At 37.7% G+C, this 27960-nt stretch overlaps 2 protein-coding genes across 13 annotated transcripts in view; one reads left to right on the top strand and one right to left on the bottom strand.

Moving 5' to 3' along the window:
• The window catches only part of B3GAT2 (beta-1,3-glucuronyltransferase 2), a 74203-nt gene extending 61889 nt beyond the window's left edge, over nt 1–12314 (top strand). Inside the window, exons 3-4 of one of the 2 annotated variants that reach the window (XM_003897796.3) lie at nt 7620–7768; nt 7849–12314. In XM_003897796.3, coding sequence (XP_003897845.1) covers nt 7620–7768; nt 7849–7935 — 236 coding nt within the window. In that variant the 3' untranslated portion in view covers nt 7936–12314. Of the gene's footprint in view, nt 1–7619 lie in introns of both variants that reach the window. The other variant, XM_017957988.1, reaches the window with a different exon arrangement.
• SMAP1 (small ArfGAP 1) overlaps nt 8401–27960 on the bottom strand; it is a 184750-nt gene continuing 165190 nt past the window's right edge. For 7 of the 11 annotated variants that reach the window (XM_031667159.1, XM_031667161.1, XM_031667162.1 and 4 more), the window contains 4 exons: nt 16787–16911; nt 12494–12665; nt 11304–11611; nt 8403–9354 (listed from right to left, as the gene is read on the bottom strand). In XM_031667159.1, coding sequence (XP_031523019.1) covers nt 9220–9354; nt 11304–11611; nt 12494–12665; nt 16787–16911 — 740 coding nt within the window. In that variant the 3' untranslated portion in view covers nt 8403–9219. The other 4 variants (XM_021937408.2, XM_021937412.2, XM_031667168.1 and 1 more) reach the window with 3 other exon arrangements.

Below are 27960 nucleotides of genomic sequence, written 5' to 3'. Positions count from 1 at the left end.
CCTGCGGGGGTACAGCCAGAGTAATGCTTAGCAGTACATTTATGGCTTCACATACCTCCATTAAAAAGAAGAAAGATGTCAAATCAGTAACCCAACCTTCTACCATAAGAAACTAGAAAGAGTAAACTCAAAATAAACAGAAGGAAGTTATTGGAGAAAATAACTTCATCAGAATACTTAATGTGGCTAAAATGGCAATATTACCCCAAATTAATCTACAGATTCAGTGCAATCTTTATCAAAATTCTGGCTGCCCTTTTTGTAAAAATTGACAAGGTGTTTGCTTCTAAAACTGAGATGGAAAGTGATGAACTCAGAAGCTGGGGGATTTATACCTCCCAATTTGAAAACTTATAAAACTACAATAATGCCATCACCAGATGGAGTGACATGTGCCTTGTAGTCCCAGCTACTCAGGAGGCTGAGGCAGGAGCATCCCTCGAGCCCAGGAGTTTGAGACCAGCCTGGACAACATAGGAAGACCCTGTCTCAATTTAAAGAAAACAAACTACCGTAATACAGTGTAGTACTGACATAAGGATAGCCATATAGATGAATGAAACAGAACTGAAAGTGTAGAAATAAATCATTTATGGTCAGTTGATTTTTGCCAAAGGTTCTAAGACAGTTCAATGGGAAAAGAAGTGTTCTCAAAAATTGGTTCCCAGAGCTATGAATACGCTAAAACCCCCTTAATCATACCATATAAAAGGACAAGTTTTAATATATGTGAATTATATCTCAATAAGGAGGAATGGTGGGCAGGAAAGATGGAAACACACAACTTTCCAAAAAGCAGTGTATGCTTTGCTAGGAAGAGGTATGAAAGGAGAGTTGGTTAGCTCAGAATTAGAGGAGGTCCAACACATATCTTTCTCCAGCAAGTTCCATGACTTTACTGTGTATATATACTTTTTAATTTGAAAGTTGAAATCTTTTTCTTATTGTTTTTAAAGTGGGGGGAAAGAGAGGCTTTTGATAGCTACTGGTAACACTAAACGTGTGTCACGAGCCCAATATTCTAGGACAACTACCCAGAGTGATTATTACAGAGAAAAAGCTGTTAGTATCTTTTTTGTGGCCAAACTATAAAAGTCTTGTTGCCAAAAGTCATCGTTTAGAAACTGGAAATAGTTCTTATTTGTAACAGCCTTGCTGAGATTAGATGAGGTATAGTTGGAGAAGAGAGAATGTGGCAGTGGGATGAGCCTATGGAGGTGAGGCTAAATTGATACTTACACAATAGAAGGTACTGAGAAGCACTATTGATACTGTTAACTGTGGCTGAAGGAAAAAGAGTTTTGCTGTACTTCTTCCTTTCCAATATTTCTTCCTTTTTGCGGGGACGGGAGCCTTATTTAAATGGCCAAGATCTCCAGGACTTTGTTGAATAAAAGTCAAGAGCAGCCATCCTTGCCTCATTCCAATCTTCAGGGATTTAACACTCAGTCTTTCACCATTAAGTATAATGTTGGCATTAGGTTATTTTTGTAGATGCCCTTATTGAGAAAGTTCACTTCTAGTCTTAGATTGCTGAGAGGCTTTTACTTCTTCTTTTCATTATGACTAGATGTTAGATTTTGTCAAAGCATTTTCTCCAGCTATTGTGATAGTCAAGATTTTTTTTCTTTTTTAGTTTGTTAATATGGTGAATTACACTGATTGATTTTGAAATTTTAAACCAACATTGCAATCTGGAGATAATCCTCAAGTGGTCATGATTTATTGTCTTTTTATTGTTGAAGATGATTTGCTAAAATTTTGAGAATTTTTCTGTGATTATGAGGATTATTAGTATGTAGTTTTCTTGTAATGTTTTTGTCTGGATTTAGTTGTCAGGGCAATGCTGGTCTCACAGAATAGCTTGAGAAAGGTTTCCTCCTTTTCTATTTTCTTGAAGAATTCATGGAGAATTGTTATCATTTCTTCCTTAAATGCTTGGTAGAATTTAACAGTGAAGCTCTCTGGTCCTGGAGGGTTGTGTGTATGTGTGTGGGAAGATTTTAATTATAAACTTAATTTGTTTGGTACCGGGCTATTTTACATCATCTATTTCTTCATGGGTGAGACTTGTAGCTTGTCTTTCAAGGAATTTTTCTATTTTGATCTAAGTTGTCAAATTTACTATCATAAAAAGTTGCTTATAATAGTCCCATATTATCATTTGAAGGTTTGTAGAACATATCTCTTTCATTTCTGAGGCTGGTAATTTATATCTTCTCTTTTTCCTGATAAGCATGGGTAGAGTTTATCAATTTGATTAACTTTTTTTTTTCTAAATGACTAGGTTATTTCACTTCTCAATTGTTTTCTATTTCTACTTTAGTGGTTTCTGCTCTTATATTTATTAGTAGAGTCCTTTTCTCCATTTACTTTGGGCTTCATTTACTTTCTTTTTCTAGTTTATAAAGGTAGGAGCTTAGGTTATTGAATTCAGACCTTTCTTATCCAATAAGTGCTTAATGTTTTCTAAAAACTAATTTCCCATCTAAGCAGTCCTTTAGATGTATCCTACACATTTTGATATGTGTCATTTTCATTTTCATTCAGTTAACCACTTTATCATTTCCCTTTTGATTTCTTCTTTGGTTTATATTTTGCTTAGAATTATGTTGTTTAGTTTTCAAATATTTGGGATATTTTCCAGATATCTTTGTATTACTGATTTCTATTTTAATTCCACTGTAGTCAGAAAACATACTTTGTATTGAGACTTGATTTATGGCCCAGACTATAGTCTATCTTGATAATGTTCCGTGTGTACTTTAAAAGGTTGTGTTCTGCTGCTGTTTGGGTGGAGTGTTCTGTAAATGTCATTTAGGTGTAGTTGATTGTTATCTGAGTTTTAGTATCTTTCCTCATTTTTCAAGTTTGTAAATTTTTCAGTCGTCATTTCTTCAAATCTTTTCCCCATCTCCCTTATTCATTCACCTTTCCTTTTGTTCTTGTGACTCTGCACAGTGTGTGTGTGTGTTGGTCTTGACTTTTCTGTTTCATTTTGGTAGTTTCTATCATTGTGTGTTCAAGTTTACTCAACTTTCATTCTGCAATGTCTCCTCTGCTGCTAATCCCATCCAACGTATTTTTCATCTCAGACATTGTATTTTTCATCACTAAGGTGAGTTGGGCATCAGGCATTTTGAATTTTATGTTGCTAGATACTGGATGAGAAATATATGTATACACACAACCATACATAAAAACACATATATATGTAATGTTATACTATATTATAAATACATATGTAAATATTCTTGAGCTTTGTACTGGGACACAACTGAGTTAACTTAGAAACATTTTGATCCTTTCCAGGCTTGCTTTTGAAGTTTGTTAGGCAAAACCATCTCAGCCTTTAGTTTAAGGCTAATCAGTTTGACCTTACAACAGGCACAATAACCTTCCAAGTTCCCCTCCAGGTGCCCAGCTCTTACTAGGTAGCTCCACTCTGGCTACTGAGAATGGGAACTAGTCCCAGCCCTGAAAAAGCTCCAGTAATTGATTCACCTGCTCCTTACCAGTGGTTCTGTACTGACCTGAGGTAGCTTTGTGAGCATTTGCTCTTCATACTCAGTTGAAGACTTGAGGAGAGCCGTCTACAGATCAGCAGAGCTCTTCCCTCTCCAGTTCTCCACCCTGCATATCCTAGTTGTCTTGGCCTCCTCGAATTCTCAGTTGTTTCCTCAACTCAAGGGGGCTGCAGAGCTTTCCGGGTTCCCCTCCTTGTGGTGTAGCCTGAAAACCTACTTCAGGCAGGAAGCTGGGGCAGTTGTAGTTCTCTTTTCTCAGAGATCTCTGTCTCATGTGCCTCTTTTCCAATGTCTGGAAACTTTTTTCAAACATTTTGTCTGCCTTTTAGTTATTTAAAACAAGTGAGGAAAAACCAGTCCCTACTGCAGTTTTGTCCAGAAATGGAAATAGCTTGTTGGGCTTTGAATGTCTTACAAATTTTCTACTCAGTAATCAGTAAGCATATATTGAGGTAGGCCCTATCCCTCTGCCTGAGAGGGAACGGTGATTCCTGAGTATTCATAGGGAATTGGTTTCAGGACTGCTACCGATACCAAAATCCATGGACGCTCAAGTCCCTGATATAGTGTTTAATATAACCTAGGCACATCCTCCTGTATACTTTAAATCATCTCTAGCTTACTTACCTAATACAATGCAAATGCCATTCAAATGGTTGTTATACTATATAGCTTTAAAACTTGTATTACTTTGGGCGCGGTGGCTCATCCTGTAATCCCAGCACTCCTAGGAGGCTGAGGGGGGCAGTTAACTTGAAGTCAGGAGTTCGAGACCAGCCTGGCCAACATAGTGAAACCCCATCTCTACTAAAAATACAAAATTAGCCAGGCACACGTCTGTAGTCCCAGCTACTTGGGAGGCTGAGGCAGGAGAATCGCTTGAACCCAGGAGGCAGAGGTTGCAGTGAGCCAAGATTGTGCCACTGCACTCCAGCCTGGACAAAAAGAGTGAAACTCTGTCTCCAAAAACAAAAGAACCCTATTATTTCTTATTGTTTATTGTTATTTTTTATTTTCAGATACTTTTCATCTGATGTTAGTTGAATCTGCAGATGCAGAATCCGCAGATACAGAGGGTGACTGTGTATCCTCCCCACCTAGCTCTGCTGAAGAAGTCAGGAAATCTGCCTTCTCAGTGAACAATCATTTTTATTTATTTATTTATTTATTTATTTATTTATTTATTTATTACTCAGGTGACCAGGGCAGAAAATCCTACTCCCATGATTTTCGTAAGCATCTCCAAAGTAACTGCAACATCTTTAAAGATAACAAATCTCACTAAAAAAATGAAAGATATAATACTTGAAGTATAAATACTTGGAATTACCCCCAAAACATCTTAGGTTGGGAATCAATAGTTTAGGATTCCCTTTACTGTGATTTCAGAGGGGAGAACTCTTAGCTTCACAGCAGGTCAGATTCCCCCAAAGCCACCCAGGGGTTGGCCTAGTTAACAGGCAGTCTCTCCTGCCAGCTGTGACCTGCTTCCTTTCAAGAGATCACTGAGCAAAGGAAATGCGTTAGCTGATTGAGGGGCATCTGAATTGTGCTCCTCCACCCCTTTGTATTAGAGAATAGAAAAACACTTGGGCACTGTGGAGAGCCACACGCTGACATATCTCCAGGGTGCTGGCCTTTCAGGTGCGCACCATTCTCTAGTGACACCGGGAAGGGGGGCCCTGTAGTAAAATGATGTATAGCTTCACAACTGGCTCTCAGCTTTGCCTACATTGTAGATTTTGCCATGTAATTCTGTGTGAAGAGCTGATAGGATATTCCTGCGCTAAGGAAAGCAACAGAATAATCTGAATCCTTGTCGTGATGATGAATCCTTGGTTATGATGATGAATGTGTTAGGGGAAAATGAAGGAAATCAGATCCAGGTGGCTCCATATCATTTCCAAAAATTACCTCTGCACAATTTGGATCCCATGTTTTTTAGAGAATGGGGAAATACAATCAGTACCCTGAAGCCATGTGAAGAACGTATCAGGAGTTTCAGTGTGACTGAGAAGGGCAGGCTCTCATCTGGATTAAAAAAAAAAAAAAAAGGATAAAGCTTATTTATAAGCATATGGAAAAAAGCAATAAATCTTTTAACACTAAAATCTGATCTAACCTGTTGCAAAGGGCACTTTACATATCAACTTGAACCTTTGGCTTTTGTTGAAGAGTCTGGTGGTTGTCCTAGTTGTCTGAGGAAGGCTTTGGAGTGCTGTCACATGTAGGTGTTCTGGCTTTGCTACCTGGAACTTTCCCAAGCCTTTTAAACCTGTCAACCAGTATTCTTCCAGCCATAAATGGTGGCTGGCATCACCTGCCCGTCATGATCACACTGACAATGGTATTGGTATTTATATATTGTAATATCTTTTCAACAGTGCTTTGCAGTCAGTGGAGTCTTCCCATACCTAAATTTTTCACCAAACATTGAAGTGTTACACTTCTCTCACAAATAAAGAAATGGGGAAGTTAGAAAATCAAGAAAGGTTAAGTGAGTTGGCCAGTGTCCCAAGGGCAGGGACCTAGGCAAAAACAAAAGGCTTCTAATTCCAAATCCAGTATTCTCTGCTAAAATGTGCCACCTCCCTCCCTTTAGGGTTGGTGGAGGATACTGGGACTAGTGCTACGGCTCATGCTTTATGACTCTTTGTTCTGCTTTACTCAGCACCTGCTGTACCATGTTGTGTTGGTAAGTGGCTTCGTGTTAACTTTTCTCCAAAAGGCAGCAAGGTCTGGAACCGGAGACTGGCCCAGTCTGGCATCTGGAGAGGATAGTGGTTGTGGTGTTCTCACAGCTCCTCCATTACCACCTGGTATCATTTAGTATTTACTTCGCAGACTGAATCATAAATCAACTCATTTAATGTAGAGAAGGGCAAAAGTTGCTAAGAAATGTTTTGGGGGTTGGTCCTCAGAGCTTCAACTCTGGGAGGGTGCCCGACTTGACAGTATCACCTTAGTCACTAAGGAAAAAGAGGTCCAAGGCTTCAGACCTTCAAAACAATTATTACTTGCTGAGATGGCAAAAACAATTGTAGAATGCTTCAATGGTTGAGCTTTAAATAGTTGGTTGAACTACAGATTAAATACTAATGATTTTTTTTCTTTGAGACAGGGCCTCATTCTGTTGCCCAGGCTGGAGTTGCAATGGCACAGTCATAGCTCACTGCAGCCACAACCTTGTAGGCTCAGGCAGTCCTCCCACCTCAGCCTCCTAAGTAGCTGGGACTACAGGCACGCACCACGTGCCACGACACCCAGCTAATTTTTGTATTTTTTGTAGAGCCAGGGTCTCATTATGTTGCCCAGGCTGGTCTTGAACTTCTGGGCTCAAGTGACCCTCTGCCTTGGCCTCCCAAAGCGCTGAGATTACAGATGTGAGACACTGTGCCCAGCCAGTAATGATTTTTCGTATGACCAAACTATTGAAGAAAATTTACACTTATTTTTGGTAAATGAAATACCAAAAAAAAAATTTATCAGATGGCCTGATATCTCCTGCACTGATTTCTGCCCCACATACCCTTTTTAGATTGAACCAAATTAGAAATGTAAACTAAATGATTAAAAATTAGGTATGATTCATTTTCTGGCTAATTGGCTTTACTTCGTTGCTCCCTCTTCTAAATGCAAAATGAATCCGAGCAGTGCTGAATTTAAGGAAGCATACATAATTAGTATTACAGGGCAGGCAGGAGAGCTGGGCATGTGGTCTCACACCCCACGTCTAGTTAGGGTAAGCATGTATGTTTTTCAGCTGCATTTATTTCTTAGTTATTCCTAGAGTGGCAAATGTGGAGGGTCGATGACCACTGTGAAACAGCAGCTTATAAAATTCACCCTTTATTATTAACAGACTAAACTTCCTGTTTTGCATAGATGCTCCTGTGCACACCTCTTTTTACACGGAATGTAAAATATTATAATGATTGATTTTCCTTTGAGACTGTAATACAGGTAATGTTCCTATTCAACTTTGTAAACCAAGACCTGACACACAGTAGGTATTTTAAAAACTGTTTTTGATGTGAAGTACACCAGTATTTTAAAGTTTTTGTTTTGTTTTGTTTTTTACTTTTCACAAAGGATTTGCTGTAAGTCTTCAAGTCATTTTGTCCAATCCAAAAGCTGTATTTAAGCGTCGTGGATCCCAGCCAGGGATGCAAGAATCTGACTTTCTCAAACAGATAACAACAGTCGAAGAACTGGAACCGAAAGCAAATAACTGCACTAAGGTATTCATTTCACTTGTGCTGCCTGACCTCAAGTGTCAGCATGAAGAGTGTGCTACCCAAGCTATTTCCTTCCCCTTTAGGTTCTCGTGTGGCACACTCGGACAGAGAAGGTTAATCTAGCCAACGAGCCAAAGTACCGCCTGGACACGGTGAAAATTGAGGTATAAATTGAAGCAGCAACTGGTGCAGTTTGCCCAGCCAGTGGGTCCATGTGGAAGAGGATGTTTGGAGTTTAGGCTGCAGAGCATTCAGGTATTGTTTGTTTTACTTCAGTACAACAGCCTTTCTTGTCATCTGATGGACATCTGTTTAAATGGAGCTTGTCAGTTAACATAAGCTAATTGGATGGTACAAAATGTATGTTTTGTCTTCATTTGTTCTGCATGTTTTCTCTACAACTAAATTGGAAGATTTTTGTACAGTGCCGATACTGCAAGATACCACTCTGAGTATATATTTTTTCTTTTTCTCCAGTTTGCTCTTATAATTGGCAGACCTGAACAGGTTTTTAAAACAGACAAGTATTTTGTCAGCTAAACATTCCTGATTCCTGACTTTGCAACACTAAGTAATTTTTGGAAGGTTTCTGGCAGTATCCATCATAGGAAATAAAAAACCCACAAATGAAAAGGTCTATGGATTCATCTGTTTAATATAGGGAAATAACATTTTGTCAATACTAGGCACCATAAAATGTAAACACAATTACTGTCATAAACCTGGATATACCTTCAAGGATTGAAAGTGGCTTTGTTTTAGTTACCCTGTTTGCATATAGTGCAGAAAAAGGTCTTCATGTTAGCACTATGTACATTGAGAAGAGATCCAAATTACAAGAGAGGCAGATAAAATTTGAATTATTTAAACATTCATTAACTAAGTTTTGGAGTAACATCCAGGTTTATCTTCCTTTCACTAACCACATTCCCTGTTAAGCACATCATAACAACAGCACAGTGAAGTGAATGATGAAATAAAAGAATTTTGATACACTAGAAAACAGTGCTCAGTGAGACATTTACATTCTATTTATATGATTAAACATTTGATCATACAGTACCTTCCTACAGGATTACTGGCTAATTTTGGGGTGGGGCTTATACTGTTAGAGGTATTACTAACATGATAACTACTTCCCTTATATGCAAACATTAGAGCTATAATTTTATTGAGGAAAACTGATTTTGCAAGTTGAGCAGCTTCTCAAATAATGCAGTATATGAAATCATGGGAAACATGAGCAAAGCTGCCCTTGACATAAAATGGTTTATCAACCTGCTTTTCACCACATCAAATGGAATCAGTACAGACCAACACGGTCAATCAGATCATTCTTAATATGAACAAATGGGTAAAAAGAAAAAATATGTATATGAATAAACAGGGGAACTAGATGCCTTTTAGCAAGGAATGTCAGGTGGTAGTTCTGGATAAAACTTGTATTGCAGTTTTCATTTCCACAGTTGTGTGCTGAGAGTCTGACCCGATGAGCTTCCAGACCATCCTGCTGTTGTGCTGGGGGGCTGGCCAAAACCTGCAGTAGGGGTTGCACTACTGATACTCATGCCAGCCATTTGCTGATTCATCTGTGAAACACATAAAAGGCTTAGTTCAAGAGGCTTTACTTCACTTTTAATTCTTGTTTCTTTAGCCACACAGTTGGTCATTTTTTTCATTAATGTGAAAACTAGTCCAAGCACTGGAATAAAAGCAGAGTACCATACAAATATTTCTTAAAGCAAACAGCTACTTTTTTCCCTTCTTTCTTTCCCTTCTGCTTTCTAGATTCAGTTTCCCTAAAGATTAACAACTTAAAAATACCAAAGCAATCTTGGGATTTGTATCATGAGTCTGTTACTCTGACTTTCACCTACACTAGGATATTGTGCTTTAACTACTAAGGAGTAAGAAAATTTTAGAAAGTAAAATAGTCTAAAATTATCCTATAAACTTTGTATGATAGCTATTATTCTCTGTTAAAATCTTAAATGGCTCTATATACTTCCTAAAAGTGGTCATAAAGCATTTACTTCTCTTGCTGATCTAACAACATAAACATCTAAAATTTATTTTCATTGTATGCAATAAAGTATAAGATTATGTATATTTTTCTTCAAGACTGGAGTCAAATATATATATAAGAACCTTAACCCTGTGGTTCTCTTATTTCCAAAATTGGTGGTAAGAGAAGGCAAGATTTACCATAAAGTACAGAGCGGGTTTAAAACTTAAACTCAAGTGTTAGACTGTGTTCTTAATTTAATACAGTTGACTTATTTACAGTTTCAAAGACACTAACATAAACTACATCACTAATCATCAGGCGTAAGTGTCTGAAGAAGCAGATCACGTCTTCATACCTCCTAAAGGACATTTTAACCACTTTGTCGTTGGCCAGTAGACTGCACTGATGGAGTGCTGGAGAACAGCATCGCCCTTCTGCATTATTTGGAAGTAAGAGCCAGTATTAACTCCTTCCTGGTTCATCTAGCACCTTAACCTGAGCTGGGTGTGCTTCAGCATGTTGACCATGTGACTGACCCTTAGCACATACAATTTTTTAGATTCCCAATGTGTAGAGACCAATGTCTTACCTATATTCTTGGAAATGGTGGTAGCAAAATTAATTGGGATATATAGTGATTGAGCTAATGTTAGAAATCACTCTAGACTATTCCCTGAATGCTCTAAAGGTAAAACAAGTGACCAAACAGAAACCAAGATTGACAAAATGCTGGAGGAACATCAATGGGAAGTGTAAAAGGAAGAAGAGTGGGAGCATGAACCTCTCTAAGAGCCTTTGTCTGTGCAGCTAGAGAGAGAGAAGTCAGAACACAGCACCTGAAATAGAAATGTCCTATCTTAGCTCTAACTTAGGTAGAAACAGGATTTTATAATATGAGGGGATGTCTGGTTCACACCTTATGGGAATTGAATCTTTTTGTACTCTTTTTAAACATAAAAGTCATTATAGGGTACATAAAAAGAAAATACAACTTTACAAAGGTTTTTGAACAAAAAGAATTTTTACAGAGCCATGGGGCAGTAATCATATGACCTGAAAAATAGCCTTAGATCCCTCATAAAATAGTGCTTTGAGAATATGAGGCTAGATTTTTTTTCTAATAAAAGACCCCAAAATTATTAGTGAAGTTGTCTAAGTGGACTATAAAAACGTCCCACAAGCAAGCTGGTTAAAGCTTAGTGCTAATCTCAGAGGTGGCAGAGAGGGAGTCTCATGATGCCTAAGATAATTTCTGGCCATCAGCAAACAGATTAGTGGTGTTCACCATTACAGTTACGTTACAATTTGAAATGAAAGACGTTTAACCTATTTTTAACAGAATACTCTAAAACAGGGATAACACGTCATTTGTCTGATACAACTTCATAATATTTATAGATACTTTTGACCCTATACATATTATCCCTATTGAATTCTTTCTGCCAGATCACTAGACTTAAAAAAAATTTTTTTAGAAAATAAATCTGGTTTCTTTGATTTGGGAGGAGCTAGAAAGTAAATGACCCCTACCTGTGAGAGGCTCCATGGGGGCTGCTGAGCTTGCGGCAGGCCAAACTTACTCTGGGGTGCACCCATTTGTCCCACCATTCCTCCTTGGGGGCCAACAACGTTTTGAGGAAGTGGCATCACACCAGTTTGTGCATTTCCCATAAACCCATTGGGCATGGGCATGCCCACCATCATGCTTGGACTCTGTCCCATCACATTTCCTATAAGGCCAGGAGCTGCAGGCACAGGCACACCCATCGATGGAAAGCCCTGAAACGCAGCTGGTGCTTGGGAGGTAAATGGTATATTTGTGGGTCCCATAAATACACCTGCACCACAAAAAGAAAATGAATGAAGACAGCGCTATCACGTGCAGTTGCACTCACCTCTATAATCACAGAAAAACTGCCTTTCTGAACAGCAAATATTTAATTCCAGTTTGGCTGCTCCGACTACTCAGACCAGCCCACACCTAAACCCTGAGAGCTGGTTATTTCTAGAATGCAGACAAATCAGTTATTAACCTGAGTAATTTTAATTAAGAAATGTAAATCATATGCAACAGCCACACAAAATATCTTCCACCATGAAGACCAAACTATGTAGCATGAGATCATACACTTTTTTTTGCTGACTTGTACCACTGGTCTCCCAGTACCAAACAGGCAAGTGAGAGCTGACTATATCTCGCTTCAATAGATGTAGTGGGCTGCCAAATAATTTTAGCTCATATGTGAAATGCAGCTCATTATTTAAAGGAAATGGTCTGAAAGATTAAAAGTCTGTAAACAATAAGCCTTATGCTAATATTTTGTTATGATTACAAAAAAATTCAGTTTTTTTTTAGTCCATGTGGTAACTCAAGACTGTTTACCTGCAGAGAAAATATACTGTATACAAAGTCGTAAACTTCATACATATCAAGTTTCAATAATTCATCAAAGATAATCCGTGTTCTCTAAGCTTGTGAAACAATATTTAGTGATCTATGAACAGCTTGTTAATTCCAAATAAAGTTCTGTGAATCCTGTACATGCCTCTTAATTTTTAATTCTAATGCTCGTTCATTTCAGTTTCATAGTTGTATAAACTGCAACAACAAAAGCACTCACTACATGGAACAATAAAGAAAATATATAATTGATCTTATTATAATTACAAAGGATATGCTTCTAGTAATGTCACTGAAAGCAGATATCGAAATTCATTACCAGGAGTACTTTGCTGTTGAATGGTTCCTGTGCCATACAGAGATAAGATGGAGTCTTTGGAAAGCTGTTTCTTTGCCACTTCTTCTGATTTTGTAGTTTGCTCAGTGAATAAATCTAGATCCCCAGATGTTACTGTAGACAGGGTTGCAGCTGCTGGTGCAGAGGATGTCCCCTGAGACAAACACCAAACTAAGCTATCAAATTCTGCACAGTAAAGCACAGCTTATCCATTACTTAAAATCCAAATAAAGTTATAAAATTAGACAGGAATCAAACAATTGTAGAAGGTAAAATGGTGCCATTCAAGAGGATCACTCACAAGCCCATACAAAAACATCTACAGCCATGGCAGTACTTCTTAATTTGAATGTTAATGTAGGTAGACTGAAGCCTTTTCACAGTAAGTTGCATTTACTACCTAAGGTGATGCCAAGTTTTTGCTCATCAAATCCTGAACACAATGGGCTCAACAGTGGTTATAGAGGCAGCTGTCTGAGGACCACCACTCCACAGCAACTACTGCTCCAAGAAACTGGTATCCTTTGGAATAAACATTTCTACAACAGACCATAAGAGGATTTGCAATGGCTGCTTAAAAGGTTTTATCTTTTCAAAACCTGCATAATAAGATTTTTATACATCTAATCAGTTTTAACTACAACATTAGGCTACTTCTAATCTATCCAGAAATGAAGGTAGAGCAAAACTTGGACCATCTACAGTCTCAACATATCCTGCACTTCCCTTTTGGACAAGGCGGCAAATAAACACAAATACAAATAAACATGTAGATATTTAATATAAAACAAACATTTTCACTTAATCTCATATCTTGCGAACAGTATTATGCAATCACAACAGCAAACCTTAATGATCTCTGTAGTCATTAAATATTAAATCACATTCACATTTGTTATATGGACTTGTTTTGAATATGAAGAGTTTCAAAGAATTCTATGAAGACTAGTAAAAACTGGCTGATTCTTCTCAAACTAGAGAATAAGGTGAGTAGCAAGTGGAAAATAAATTCAAACATTTAATGTCCTCCTAGAACACCATGCGATGAGGTACCATCCAAACACTATACTTGTAAACTACACAGAACAGTATTTTGAATCTTACGACTAAGCAAGAATTTTAAGTGACAAAAAGCCACTTAATTTTCCAAAAATTCAAATATGTAAGAAATTAGATATCATAGAATACTAAATATCACAATACCCTTGAATAAAATATATCTAAGCTACCAATGAAGCAGCAGCAGCAGATCATAGAGCTACGAGCATGGGCTGGAGCCTGTCTGCCAGGACTAGAGCCTGCCCCCCCCCCGACTTTCTATAGTACGCTCAGACATGTCACTTAACTTCTTTCAATCTCTCTCTTGTAAACTGGGGATAAGCTTGATGATCACAAGAAGTGTTTTGCACAATGGTTGGATTAAGTACTTGGTGTTTATTGTTAATATTTTTTATAAAACAAAGCAACTACATCACTAAGTGATCTTTTTATCACTATCTGTTGAACCAAAAAAATCTGCTCAAAACGCTGGGGTCTATTCCCTGTGGAAGAGAGAGAACTGTAAGAAAACCCAAAATGTTGGGAAGCTATGATTCTACTCTCATAGTAGAGCAGCCTAATATTCACATACTGTAAACATCATAATATGAAACATCCACCTCCAAAAGGACACAGTCTAAAAACAGCCAAACTGATCGGCAGGACTAGTAAGCCCTCAAATGTCCACTTACTTTTTGGTGCTCCATTCGCCAGCACTACAACCCCAAGATAAAAGGAGAACAACTTCTGCCTCTCATTTTACACTTCAGGAAGTGCAGAGCATCTAACCAAAGGCTCTCTGGCCTTCTGGGACCCAAGGGCTTAATAAAGAAAAAACAAGACTCGGCCCTTGTGTATGTATAGGTACTGTTGGTGTATGTACATGTATATGAAATATCAGGAAAGGGGTTGTGCCATGTCAACACTGAAGACTGGAACTGTTCCCCTCCAGCCCCCAAAACACATGTACGCTCCTGTCAACTAAGTATTTCTAACCCCCTTTAAGAAAGACTAGACCCCAGACAGGTAAGGCAGATGGTAAAATCAATCTACTTCATATTCAGAAGTTAGAAAATCTTTTACTAGAATTTGTATATACTCAGAAAATAACACAAAGAGTGAAAGAACACAGGGTTCAGAAGAATTCAAAATCTTGGTGTCCAAAACTAGTTTGAGCTCAATTTCACATACTAAAAACCCACCAAAACGAGTAAATTACATAGTAGCAATATATGCATAAAATCTGTAGTTTCAGCACCATCCCCCATTTTCAAAGGCATTATTTTGAAAATATGTTTGGATTTTTTTTTCCCCCCCCAGATGAAGTCTTGCTCTTGTCCCGCAGGCTGGAGTGCAATGGCGCAATCTTGGCTCACTGAAACCTCTGCCTCCCGGGTTCAAGCAACTCTCCTGCCTCAGCCTCCTGAGTAGCTGGGATTACAGGCATCTGCCACGATGCCTGGCTAATTTTTGTATTTTAAGTAGAGCCGGGGTTTCATCATGTTGGCCAGGCTGGTCTCCAACTCCTGACCTCGGGTGATTCGCCCGCCTCAGCCTCCCAAAGGGCTGGCATGACAGGCGTGAACCAGCGTGCCCAGCCAAATATGTCTGAATTTTAATCTCTACATGAAGTTTAAATGAAAGATACTACTGTTCACCAAATATTTTACAGGGCTCAACATAACAATGTTCCAAAAGAAGTATTAGATATAATTTTAAAAATTAACCTTATGTCCTACCAGGTACTGCTCAGAATGCCCAAAGTCTGAAGGCCAGCCGCCACCCCTCCTAAAGCCAGAGGCTACACTCCTTGTCATGGCACTGCTTGTGCTTAAGAATTAAATGAAGTCTGCATTGTTCTGCTTGCTGCTTTAATACAGAACAGAACACGTGAAGTACGCTGAAACCTCAGAGGTGGAGCCTAACTCTCTAAGCAGTTGCAAAGCAACTGTCAGACCCCAGTGACAGTGCTAAATAAGTCTAGCAGGTGTAACAGCCGTACTACAATGCTAGACTAAAAATAAATTACTTTTCACATTCTGATTGTCAAATATCCTAAATACTTCTTTCCAAAGACACAATATTAGACAATTCTGTCACATGTACACCTATGTCTGTACAAATTGGTAAGGTAATTAATGTTAATTGAAACAACAGTAACAATACTCTGTCTTTTTCTTATGTGTGTTATAGGAGGTGAAGAAGGGGCAAAGCCATAAAATAAGCTATTTTGCTGAAAATAAACACTACTGCTGCAGACAATTTTGATAAAGATCCATTTAAATTAATTATTCCTAAGAAATCTACTTGTTCCATTCTAATGGTAACTATATAATGACTATCACAATAACAATATGTGCAACAGAAATATGTTACTAGTCTTCTTATAAGACGTTGACTTTTTCTTATTAAAACTGCCTACTGGAACAATTCAGATTTGACTTAGTTTTTCTATGGAAGGAATATTTTATCTCAAAAATTATGCTGCACAAACTGGTTATTTGTAAAGTATAAACTTAAAATAGAATCTTAATGTTGTAAGCTTAAGAGTAATTTGTTTCCTGAAATTTCATATAGTTCACGTTACAGAAATTCCATGTACTGTTAAGAAGGCAATTCAAAATTTCTTCACCATTAACATTTAAAAAATTTCCCAATCATTATTATTACTGTTCTAGATTTTTTAAAAATCACTTAAAAAAAAAAAAGCAAGGTAGATTTTAAGGCTAAGTTAAAACATAATTTGCCTTCATTTTAAAAAGACAATGAGTACTGAATTTGCTAGAACTTCTGCAGTTAATATTTACAAACACCCACAGTTTTAAAAGCTCTGAAGTAAGTGACCTTGTTGATCTCAGGGAAGTCGATGTAGTCAGGGTTTTTCTACTTGTTCATTCTAAATACTGTTGTTTCCCTAAAGCTAGGGTTAGAACTTTAAAGATAGTCAATATTTTAGGTTTTGTGGGTTATACAGTCTCTGTTGTTAATATTTAACTCTGCTTTTGTAGCAGGAAACCAGCCACACATAGTATGTAAACCAGTGGGAGCGGCTGTGTGCCAATAAAACTTTATTTGCAAAAAGAAGCTGCTGGCTTAGTTTGCAAACCCCTGGCCTAAAGAACAGGGGACTTTTAAATCAGTTACTGCTCAGAAACAATTCTTCCAAAATTGAAATTTTGAAACTTTTCAAAAAGGAAATAAGCAGTGACCATATAAAACCATATTCTTATCACATACCTGAGCTGGAGGCATGCCAGTTGCAGGTAAGGGATTAGAAATCATTGGTCCGAAGATGTCCAGATCGTCATTCAGGGGTGGCACCGTTGTGTTCCCATTGGTCACTGGTGCCACAGCAGGGCCATCTGAAAAGAATATAGATTCTTGTCTTAAAGTAGAATATCTTAAATTACTTGAAACATGGCATTATTTTAAAAATTGATATATGGTTTAAAAAAAAAAAAAAGTTCAAAAGTTGGTAAAACATTTGTTCTCCTTCTACCCACCCCAGTATCCCCTTTCCCAAAGAAACCATTTCCAGTTTTGTTGATTCCCCCAGAAATATTCTTTATCCATTGGTTTCTAGGTATATATCCAAACCTCCTTTTTAACCAATGGTATCATACTATTCACATTATTTTGCACCCTAATTTTTTAAATAAGATCATAGGTTTTTATGGTGTTTCCTATATGCCAGGCACTGTTCTGGGTACTTTACATGTATCAACTCATTTAATCTTCATACACTTATGAGGTAAAAACTACTTTTGAGATAAGGGGCTAAGGTGGAATTTGATACCACAGTCTTATAAATAATCCCTCTCCATAAATGTATGTGTGAGGGTGTGTGTGTTTGGAGATAATTTAATTTTTACCTACCATGGAAATAAGTTTTGATGATTTATACCATGGAAATAAGTTTTTTACCTACCATGGAAATAACACTGATGAAATGTTACGTTTTGAAGTCACAACATGGAAGAAAACTAGATAGAAAAAAGGAAACATACATACAATATTTAAACTGATTCTACAGGAAGTATCCATAGAACTCCAAAATAAATCCTTTCTTTATTCCAGCACAGCCACTTTTAGTGATGGCTGTACCAAGCCACTGCACTGTACAGGCAAAGGGACTCTGACAGAGCTTCCTACTTTAAAATTCAAATTAAAAAACAGTTTTAAAAACTGTAATTTCAAAAATTCAAAACTGGCTTATTTTATATCCCCTTTTTATGTTGGTGAACATTTATAAGTGCTGGGGGCAGGAGCTGAAGTGGAGTGCTGTGGGTCAAGTTTGCATGCACAGCATTCCAGGACTGGAACATCTCACAGAGTTCAGTTTTCTGTAACCACAACCAAGTAACAGTTCAGAGCATCACAACTCTAGCCTCTTGAGAGTTATAGCCTAATAAATCTTCCAGCTTAACAATTTACAGTCTCATTTGATCTCTCTTTGATAGACCATACTCTCATCAAAGGGAAATCCATCATCTTTAAAAACCTTTTCAACAATGAATGGGATATCTTGCACAAAGTAGATACTCAAATATTAACAAATTCAGTGGAGGATCTACCATCTCATTCATATTTCCACCACAATCTACAGAAACTTAGAGCGTTCTTGTCTTTTTCCAAGTATAACTACAGAAATTAGTATCTTTTATTTCTCTGTTTAAGCTTCAGTGAATTACAAAGAATTATTAATACATAATCAAAATAAAATATTTTTTACTATTTATTTTATAAAAGAGTGTGTAAAGTTCAAATTAGGTTAATTTGGAAGTTATTCAACTGCAAATTTTTCAAGTCATTTTCAGTGATATCCCATTATCACAACCATTAAAAGAAATGTATTGATATGTATTATACATGTTATATCTATATCAAGTACTATGGACAATTAAAAGGTGAAGCAATAAAACAATGTATGTAGATTATTATAATTTGTAATATATAGAATTTTAAACTGAGACAACTATCAAAGAATTAAGACTCATACATGAAAATAATTTTTTTCATTTCTAACCCTTTCAAATGGCAATATTCATTTTAAAGTTAGACCTCCTTAAAGAGATAATTTGTTTTCTAGTTCATTCCATACCCCATTTACATGATGTATAGTACATTATATAAATATCAGCTAGAAATAAAGTGATATTTTAAAGGGACAAGGCATTCTAGGTTTAAAAACACAACTAAGGAATACCTTTTTTGTTTGTATCTACACTTCAGTAAAGAAAGTCCAATAATAATGACATATAAGCCAGTGGTGCTTTAACTTGTGAGCTACAGAGTTGGAGATGGGCAAACATCATCATCAACTAGACATGTTTCATTCTATCACATGAATTGAGGAAGCACTTTATTAGCTGCAAATATAACTATTATATATAAAATGTATATATATTTATATATGTAAAAATTTTATATGTTTATAAAATTTAAACTCAAATAGAAGCATGTGTCCTGTGAAACAATGTAAACCACAACCAAAATAAAAAGGAAAAAAAATGGTGACAAGCTGAATATAAGCAACTATTTCCAGTTTTTCCGTTACACTTTTTTTTACTTTATTAAGTAGTAGTAAACAAAATCAGACAAATTTATGGCAAAAAAAAATTTAACACGAGAAAATCCCATTGATTTTTTGGCAAACTAAGAAAATACTATCAATTGCCTTTTACCACAGCACATGTTCACAGAACACCAGTGTGCCCAGGATGCACTTGGTGAGAATCACAAAGTTCATCCACTACAAGCCAATGCTATGTCTTATTACTTTTATAAACTGTACAGCTTTCAGAAATTTTAAGTCTGTTCTACTTAGTACCTTAGACTCCACTCAGAATATTTACTTACACTTTCAAATCTAAACAACATTTGATATCTAGCAATATATTTTCTAACCCGCAAAACACCACACAGCACATTATTTGGTTTCTGAAGTCTTATTTTACCTTTCACCCCCTTTAGTATCACATATGTGACTAATAACTTGTCCAGCATCACAAAGCAGGAGCAAAGTCTTAGACTGTAATCTTATTCAATGTTTACTGTAAAAGCAACACATTCTTGTAAAAGATTCAAACCATGCAAAAATGAAGAAACTAAAAGTACCCACCATAGATGGTGGTGACAGTTGTGCAATGTGAATGTACTTAATGCCACTGATTATATATTGTAAAATATTTAAAACGGTAAATTTTATGTGTTGTGTTACCACAATTTTAAAAACAATGTACATAGGATCATACAAAAATAGTCTTCTTTATATAAATTATGTATGTGTAGGTAGGGGGTTTGCATTCTGTGATACTGCATGTGCCTATTAATTATTTATTTATTCAATGTGTGACTCAAGAGAATTTAGGTAGTTTCCAGATTTTCACCATTAAAAACAGAATGGTGGACATCCACATTCCTCTATATAAAGTCTACACAGCTCATGTCCCTTCACTGCAATGTAACTTGAATTCTGTTTTTACCACTGCACTATGAACAAATCCATATTCTCTTTCCATGTGTTTTATTATTGTTATTACTATATTAAAACTAGCCTCTTAAAATTTCTGGCATTTCATACAAACAACGAAGTTGTGATCTCTCTGTAACCAGTCACCATGGTTATTAGAGCTGTCATGAAGTCAATTCACAAGGTCAGTCTGAGGGACGTGGAATCCTTTTTAGAATGAGATAGAGGAAGCACCTGCTTAGGGACAGCAATCTTTGCGGCAAGGCTGACACTGTTTTCAATTGGTTAAGGAAGACTTTCTCATACCCCCCAAAAACCTGAGGTAAGGAACTTTCTGCCAGGCCTCACCAAGATTTTTCTCTACATAGCATCCTTGTGATGAGCATAGGTGATTGCTCTCTGCTCTCTGCTCTCACCATCTGCAACATACCTGCCCCTCTTTTGTCTCTACTCCATCTTCTCCCCATGTGATGGGTTATCCATCTTAATGGTGGGTTCTGGATTTCACAGCCATCAATTTTTCTAGTTACTATCAAAGCTATGCGTTCACAGAATTGTTGAAAAACAAATTCTTAACCGAAACGAAAACTTCTCAGCCTTGCAAAACTGGTAAATATAAGTTCCCAATGAGTTTTCAATGGTTGCCAATTTTACTTACAACATTTGGCTTGCTTAACACATTATTTAAAAGGGATTGCTTCAATTCATTTAGAAGGTCATTGCGTTTTAAATTTTCAGTGTTCAAAAAGGACAATTAAAGACTCATTATCATTACCATCATTATAAATATCACATTCATCCTGGATGTTTTTAAAGAATGTTTACATGTTATCATTTTTGTCCCCATGCAAGATGAGAAGGGCCTCTCCTTCCATTATCTCCGGTTATACCAACTAGGACACAGAGCAATGAAAAGACTTCCTCAATGTCGTTCACCTTTTTAGGCAGCAAAATTTGTACTAGAACAGAGTCTTCTCACACCTAGGCTAGTGCTCTTTTCTTTAAACCACATTTCATCAAAAGCCATGTAATTTCAACTTCACCTAATTATAAACAAATCACTTTAAAGTTCTGAAAAATTTTTAAAAACTTTAAAATAGTTTATAATTATTTGTACTAAGTTTGAGAAGCAGTTAAACAGTCCAAAAATCATTCAGTGCCACACTCAACATTTGCCTCATCCTGTCCCCACTCCACTGTCCTGTACTGACACCAGTATCTTTTCAATTTATAGGGAGGGATTCAGGTGGATATGGTCTTCAGTGAGCAAACGGGGCTCCCGGAAGCAACTGTGGGATATAATCAGGCCTTTGTCAACTAAGAGTATTCACAAATTATTGGGAGTAAAATGCATCCTTTTGATCATGGGCCCACTAATAACATGATCTTTACTGATTAATAAAAGCTCAGAGGCCACAACATCAAGAAAATACCAAGATGTTGACAACAGTTTTTCAGATAATTAACTGTAACATTTAGAAAGTATAAGGCTTATTCAAATTAAATAGTGTAAATCACCATAATGTAAGAAAAACATTTAAATCAGCATGGGTTATACCTTGTTGGTGCATGCACACAAATATACAGTCACACACACACACACACACGGAAACGTCCTCTTTCAGGGGAGAGAGAACATCAGACCACGCAATGCCTTCTATGAGATGAGGGGATGTCTGTGAAAACTAATCAGAATTCACCGTAGACATGCACCTTGCTCAGCTACAGAATGATGGTGGGAGCAGCAGGAGGCAGCAGTCCCCCTTTAATTAGTATGCAGAAACAGTAGCTTGTGGACAATAAAAATAATGGGAGATCCAGAGTACAAGAAAAGCCTAGGGCAAATGGAGGAAATTCAGCTGGGAACAACATCATAAAGAACGATAATGAAGCACAAAGGACCCCTTGAAAAGGCAATGAGCAAACAGAAGAAATTAGGACAATGCAGTAAAATGAAGATAGGATTTCAATCTTAAAGGCAAGACATCAAACCTACAGTTAAGTAGCTTGTAGGTAAGTATTTTCTTTCTTCATTACCTTAAGATGTTAGGCTAGTGTCTTATTTGGGAACTGAACTGGTAGATGAATGTTTTCAACTGCCCACATATGAGAAACTGACAGGAAAAGGTTAAAATGTTTTCAGCTGCAGAAAAAAATTGTTAAAATCAGTGCTACAACTTCCAAGAACAGAAGGCATGCCCAGCATGCATTCACTGGCCCACTTCACATCATGACACTGAGAGATGTTAGAAAGAGGTAACATTTCAAATATGACAAAGTCATGAAGGCCAGTCTCTTGTCACCTAAAAATCCTCAATATGGTAAGTGAGCCAGCTGATTCTATTAATTGTAACTATACTAGAATTCATCTGACACCAATAATCCAAATGAGGATAAGGTAAATAAAGTATTTTTAACAACAGTGTCTTCCCCTTGGCACATTCCAAGTGCCTTTAAATGACAATTTATAAACTAAAAGGAAATAAGAATACAACACTTCATATTTTAATACATGTTTAAACGCTAATATTTATTTAAGTACTATGTGCCAGATACTCTGATCAATAAAGTATCTCAGTTTAATCCTTACCTCACCTGGAGGGAATCTGCACAGTAAGCCTAGGACTTCAACATGGGTCTCGATGGCGCACCCAGAAAACTCAACTGCTCTAATCAGTTTGAGAAATGTTTCCCGGTATTCTCAGGCAGAAACAGGTGCCCATTCCCTACCCAGAGTTACAAATTGACCTACCTCCCTAAAATAGTGCCCTGAGGGCAGGGGCTAGATTCACCACCCAGCCCAGGCACAGTACTTGGCACAAGCTCCTTTCTGAGGCACAGGATGAATCCTGAGTCCACAACACCCACACCACCTCAACTGCAGGCCATACCACCCACAGCCGGTCAGTCAGGCCTACCAACTTTGCCTCCAAATGTTCCGCTAATCCAGGGGCTGCAAAGTAGAAGCCTTCCCAAGCATCTTATCCTTTTCATTTTTAGTTTTTATGGCATCTGAATGTTCTTAGGCTGAACAGGCATGCCCCAGTACTCCAGAAGCCTCTTTACTCCCCACTGGCACCACTTTCATAGCCCAGAGCCCATGAACAGTCCCACCTGCTTCGTCACCAGGAGGAGTGCAGCTGCCTCCTTAATTTAATACCTAGCGCAAAGCAAATAATAAATGATTAATTGAAATGCTTTCCAAACACAGGTTTTGGGAGGATTTCTTGGTGACAGCAGAGCCATGGTGGAAAACAATTAGTAGTTCAGGTGATCCTACTTTTGTGGGAGAAAAGTGAAATAATGACACTATTTTTGAAAATTACCAGCAATTTCCTGGCTACAAATCCTTTTCAGTCCTCATCCTACTTACCACCAGCACATTTAGCCCCGCTGATCCTTCCTCCTGGAAAATCGCCTCTTAAGAGTTTAGAGCCACATTCTCCTTGAAGACTCCCCAGCCATTGCTACCAATATCCTGGACTGGCTCCTCTTCCTCTGTTTTCATAGACACAGCTTCCATGCAACTATCTGCCTATGAGATTACAACTGCTTGTTAACTAGAATCCCTACACCAGGGCTTCCCTTTTCCAGGTTAACAAGTACAATGAGGCTGGAATTCTTTCTCTCAATCATAAATGTGTCTCCAACGCCTCTATGTCCAAAGCTCAGTGCATCACTGTTGTCACAGCACCTCACAGGACTATTCTACCTGCTACCTCACCGGTGGGAGCCATATCTTACCCTCCTACTAATCTGTTCCAACTGTCCTAACATAGCACTTGTGTGCCCTATGATAGGATACAGATGGGTTTTAAATCATAAGATCCTCTACAAAGGTACGGCTCTAAAAGCTGCATTTATCTGGGTATCTGCTTATCTTTTCCAACTGTTATTCACTCTAAAGGTGACCTCCATAAAACATTAGATTATATTTGAAATAAGTTTGCATAGCACAAAATAAACTTATTTTCTTCTCCTCTAGCAGCAGCAAGAAAAATCAACCTCTGAATTAAGGAAAATATAATTTAAATTGGAATTTTAGCATTAATCCAGATTTCAAACTGAATTCTCATAACCTGTTCTCTTAGATAATCCCATCTTTTCCCTCAATGATAATTCTGTCTTCCAGTTTCTGGATGGCAACCCATCCCCCTCTGGCACTACTATAAACACACAGAGCTGCATCTTCTGGTGTTTACCAGTGTTCCATGAACTCTGCTGGTGCTCAATAAATATTAATTGAATTCATTCTTTACTTGAATGTCAGAGGCATTAGCTGGTCATAATCTATTTGCACAAATAAGAAAAAATGTCAAAAAGCAACATGAGATTTTATGTATTATTAACCTAGTTTAAGGCAGATAAGAATGTGATAAGTAAATGGCTGTTTTTCATTACCATTTTTGACTGAGCATGAACCGTATACCTTTAGTACACCCTTGCTACAATGAAAACTCCCAAATCTAATTCTTCTTCCATAACTAGTCAGGCGTCACCATAAGCAGTGATGAATTTAAAGTGGAAACAGCACTGTTTAAAGAAGGCTGCTTCCATGATATTCAGTGATTCTCTCTTTAATGGCAAAACTCCTTAAAGCTTTCTAAATTTTCATGCTGATGAAAGAACCCTTTTTATTTTCTACTCAAGAAACCATCTAAAGTTTTATCCTTAATTTTTATTATTACTTGGAATTCCTTTATATTAAAACACAGGACTTGATTTGTAAAATCAACTCATGTCTGTCTTATTTTAGTAAATTCAAGTCATAAATGTCCATTTGAAGCATATTAAAAATTTTAAGCTTTATGTTGTTTTCAATTTTTTTAAGTGTGCCTGAGAGCTAAGTGGAGCTATTTATTTTTATTTTTCAGTTAATTTTTCATACAGTTAAATAGTTAGTATTTAGGCTAATTTGCTAAAATGACTAACATGGTCTTAAAAGAGAATCCTAATCCTCTTGCTGTATTTGGCCCTACCTTTTCAAGCCACTACCAAACTGCCAGTCTACTGTACCAGCAGGGAAATCTACTACACATTTCTACAAACCAGCCAACTTTTGAGCAGGGAATTCCCTTATGCACAGGCACTATGATGCTGTGTAAGGGGAAGAGCCCCATGGTGCTACTGTCTTTCAGAAGACACCACACACACATGCACATATGTGCGCACACACACGCATACTGATTTAGAGCTATCTGAAATAGCTGAGAAGTGGTATAAGGAGGAAGCTTTGTAGAACTGATTGCTTAAAAAATAAATATATATCAAATCACTGCACCATTTTATGGCCTCAAAAAACAAGAAATATATAAATATGAAACCAAATTGTATACACCAAATTTCTTTCTAAATGTTTAAAATAGTGATAAACTAGATTCCTGAGGCCACCCAATTTCCTCAGTTCTTTTAGTCAGCTGCAAATCCATCAGACGCCACAGACCATGCTTTGCAATCACTGTTTCCCTCTGTCTCCCTCTTTCTCTCTAATAGTAGTGGCTATTCAAGGAATAACCCAGCAGGAGTCCTACTCCGTGTTACTCAGCATAATTTTTGAGTCCCTTCTCCACACATTCCTTCAAAGGCCTGTACTACCTCTTGGTGATCCCCCATGACCTGGTGTTCAGGTTATAGTCTCAGTACAGGACTGTGTGCAAGTTACTGTGCTAGGTGCTTCACATAAAGCACACCATTTATTCTGGCCCTCAGCTACAGAAGAGTTCCTATTTCCATTTCCCAGACGAAGCTGCTAGAGGGCAGACAAAACACAGGTACTACCTCTAAACCAAGGATCACGCCCCCATGACTTAATACTGCCATCTATTGATTTGATGAATGGGTCCAATGTCTATTTTGTGTAGCATAATCTCACCTGTTAGAGTTTTATTTTCTATCACAGCTTAACACAGTGTTAAGAATATGAGCCCTGAAGTCAGACTACTCAGTCTAAATCCCAGTTCTGTAATCTACCATCGGTGTGACCTTGTGCAATTCACTTAACCTCTCTGTGCCTCAGTTTTCTCATCTATAAAAGGGAAATAATAATAGTTCACCAATCTCAGAGCTGTTGCAAAAATTCAATAAATAAATATCTGTCAGCACTCAAAACAGCCCCTGGCATATAGTTAGCAGTATCTGATTATTAACATAATAAGATAATTTAATACTTGGGTTAGATGCCTTGCTTTGGTTCATCTTAAGAGCTGAAATTAGACTTTGGCATTAAACAGATCTAGGTTTGAGTCCTAATTCTATTGTACAGCGGCAATGCCTTGGAAATTAATTTTTGTTAGCTTATTAGTTGTTAGTTTTATTATTATTAGTTTAATTTTAAAAAAAAAAAGGAAAAAGTGTGTGTGGGTGTGTACCCTAAAGAGCTGCTGTCAGGATGAAATGCAAGTGTGCCAGATACCACAGACTACCAAAGCCCCATCTGGGCGCTTCTTGCTGGCAAAGCCTACTCCACTCTACAGGATGAATACTATTTTCCTAGCCTCTCTTGCAACTACAGTGAGGTAATACAATCCAATTCTGACCAAGCGTACCCTGGGAATCCTGCTGGGGAATTTTCTGGCAAGTTTTTCCTCCTGAGAAAAGAAGCTGATGAGGAAAAGCCATCCTTTAGGCGTGGTCCTATAAGGATAGGATGCTGCACCATCCATGTGTTGGCCATAAGGGGACGAGCCTCCAGAGTAAAGCCAGTACTATGATGAGGGTGGCAGAATGAGGAGAAGCAAAGAGGAACCTGGCTCCCTGCACTCACTGTTCCACCACTGCACAGCCCCAAACCACCCTGTCTCCAGATTTCTCTTTGAATGAGATAATTAGATGTCCTTATGTTCAAGCCATTTTCAGGCTTCCTGTTACTTGTCGTTTCAAGTTGCCTCATTCAGAGTTGAATTTTACCCCTCTTTGTCCTATCCCCCAGCACATTCTCTGGAGGTTCTGTGCTGTTTCCAAGACGCCGTCCCTTCTTGCTCTCTTCTAAAGTCTGTGATATCATCAACTCCCCCAACGGCACCTCTTTCTGGTGCCAGTTCACTGACTGCCCTGGTACTGACTCAGGACCACTTGCAAGTATCTGCCCACTGCTAGTTACCTTACACCAATATATTTATGTAAATGCATTTTCTTTCCTATGCAGGTGTGATTACATAAGAATAAACCAATCCCTAAGACCTCCTTTTTGAAAGGATAATAATAGTTCATAACAATAGTTCACTGAGCATACTTTTCTGAGCAGAGGCAATACAAGTTGTTATCAGGTTTTAAACTATATCTGAAAAACATAAGAGACTATAAAATTTTCTTGGGCACTTCTACTATAGTCCTCCCCACCTTCAATCCTCCTCCAAGAAAAGGGGCACATGCACACAACTACACAAACGTCCTCCGGATCTGGTCAAATAGGTAGCTGTAGGACACCAGCAGCTTTCCAGGTCCACTGGGAACTGTGGATCACCAGGACCACTGCTGCTAAATCTGGCATTCTTTTACTCAGTTCATTCCCAAATTTGCTTTATAGCACATGGGCGGCTTTGAGAAATGGCTAGAATTTTTTCCATAGGAAGTTTCTGCCTGAAAGGTAAGTAGAGTACTTTCTGTATTCATCTCTCTCATATAAAACTGGGTATGTGTTGCTAATAATAAAATGGGTTATATACTGATGGCTTAATTTCACTAGCATTGTCTTGACCACTGTCATATGTTAAAGCTTTTATTTCCTGAACACAAGCATGAATGGAGAAACTAAAATTTGCAAACTTTTCTCATCAACTTCCCCAAAACAGAAACACAAGTGTACACCCCTGAGCTAGATTTTCATCACCAAGATCATGACTCAATTCTTTGTGAGATGCTTTCTGGGGCACTGACAGGATGAGGTCACCCCAGACATCCTTGGCAGTGCACCCCTGACACACACAATTCTGTTCCTGGT

This window comes from Papio anubis, chromosome 6, assembly GCF_008728515.1.
Source record: "Papio anubis isolate 15944 chromosome 6, Panubis1.0, whole genome shotgun sequence".
Taxonomy (NCBI): Eukaryota; Metazoa; Chordata; class Mammalia; order Primates; family Cercopithecidae; genus Papio; species Papio anubis.
Note: the sequence above shows the minus strand (reverse complement) of the source record. Positions and strands in the feature narration are given on the sequence as shown.